At 57.6% G+C, this 1,586-nt stretch overlaps 1 protein-coding gene across 1 annotated transcript; it reads right to left on the minus strand.

Annotated features, from left to right (window-relative positions):
* Positions 1 to 277: 277 nt before the first annotated feature.
* On the minus strand, positions 278 to 1,547 carry LOC106530283 (leukotriene A-4 hydrolase; the record flags this gene model as incomplete). Its single annotated transcript, XM_014025876.1, is given in 7 exon segments — positions 278 to 382; positions 454 to 536; positions 599 to 694; positions 772 to 826; positions 903 to 973; positions 1,111 to 1,214; positions 1,403 to 1,547. Coding segments are annotated over 7 exon segments (659 nt in total), but the record flags the coding sequence as incomplete, so codon positions are not given.
* Between the last annotated feature and the right edge of the window lie 39 nt (positions 1,548 to 1,586).

Raw genomic sequence — 1,586 nt, forward strand, 5'->3', positions numbered from 1 at the left:
CTGTGAGGCGGGACTATCGTCTGGTGTGCGGGGCCGGACTAAGGTCTGGTGTGCGGGGCCGGACTAAGGTCTGGTGTGCGGGGCCGGACTAAGGTCTGGTGTGCGGGGCCGGACTAAGGTCTGGTGTGCGAGCCTGGACTAAGGTCTGGTGTGCGGGGCCGGACTAAGGTCTGGTGTGCGGGGCCGGACTAAGGTCTGGTGTGCGAGCCTGGACTAAGGTCTGGTGTGCGGGGCCGGACTAAGGTCTGGTGTGCGGGGYCGGACTAAGGTCTGGTACCTGAAGAGCGGGCGGGTGAACTTCATCCGGCCCTGCTCGGTGGCCATCTTCAGCGCCAGAGGAACTGACTCCTCCCACTTAGAGCGGACACACAGCTTCAGCCACCTGAGAGGAGAGCAGCCAATGAGCAGAGGCTTCACCATGAAGGGGAGGAGCTTGGCTGCAGACAGACTCACCTGAAGCGGATCTCGGAGTTGGTGCAGGTGTTCAGATTGTAGACCTCCTGCATCTTCTTCACGTGGGTCAGGGGGAGCGGATCCTGAAGGACAGGTGGGTCAAACATCAGTGGGACAAAGTGGACTGAGGTGGTTCTGGTCTTACCTGATGAAGCAGCAGGGACAGGAACTCGATGACCTGGTGGGACGACAGGGTCTTCAGGTCTGACTCCGTGAAGCTGYTCAGGTCCTGGTCTTTGGCCTGAAGGGGGACACATGTTTGAGTCTAAAAACCCCTGAAACCAAGCGGAGCAGATCAGGACCAGGTGTGGGTCTCACCTTGATCCACCTCTGGCTCAGAGCGATGCAGGCATCAGCCAGCGTCGTGTCGTACCTGCAACACATCCACCTGTCAGAACCAGACCCACATTACACTGAGACCAGCACCAGGTCTGACCAGGTCCACTTACTGAGGTTTGACAGGTGGCATCCCAGGAGTGAACATCCAGGCGTTCCAGTCCACCTGGTTCAGGACGTCCACCTGAGAGACAACAGCTTAGTTCCTGGTTCTCACCTTACAACAGTTCTGATGAGTCCAACACCTGGTGGTCCAGAAGAACCTCTGACCCCAMCTGAGAGTCCAGGTGGTCCTCACCTGAGAGTSCAGGTGGTCCTCACCTTGTGTTTAAAGTAGGTGAACAGGTAGGTCTTCCAGTCCTCGGTGGTGACGCTGCTGTAGGCAAACAGCTGGATGTAGGACTTCACAAAACCCATGAAGACCTCTGAAAGAGACAGACAGGTGTGTCAGTACAGTACAGGGTCCAGAACCAGGTGTGTCAGTACAGTACAGGGTCCAGAACCAGGTGTGTCAGGACTGGTGGGACCTGAGTCAGGTCTGGAGTCGATCTTTAAAGTATAAGTGAAGTCTCAGACGTGGGCCTGGAGTCCACACCTGAGGGACAGGTGTTACCTGGACCCCCCAGCAGCTCCTCCAGGTGGTACAGCAGAGCGAAGCCCTTCTCATACGGGACTGAGGAGAAGGCGTCGTCGGGGTCCACGTCCTGCAGACTGGGGATCAGGTTAGTCAGAGGGTTGTTGGCCCCAAAGGTGTTCACCTGAGGACAGGAGGACCAGGTGAGAGGGACAAAAGGACC

Source organism: Austrofundulus limnaeus, unplaced genomic scaffold (genome assembly GCF_001266775.1).
Source record: "Austrofundulus limnaeus strain Quisiro unplaced genomic scaffold, Austrofundulus_limnaeus-1.0 Scaffold506, whole genome shotgun sequence".
Lineage (NCBI taxonomy): Eukaryota > Metazoa > Chordata > Actinopteri > Cyprinodontiformes > Rivulidae > Austrofundulus > Austrofundulus limnaeus.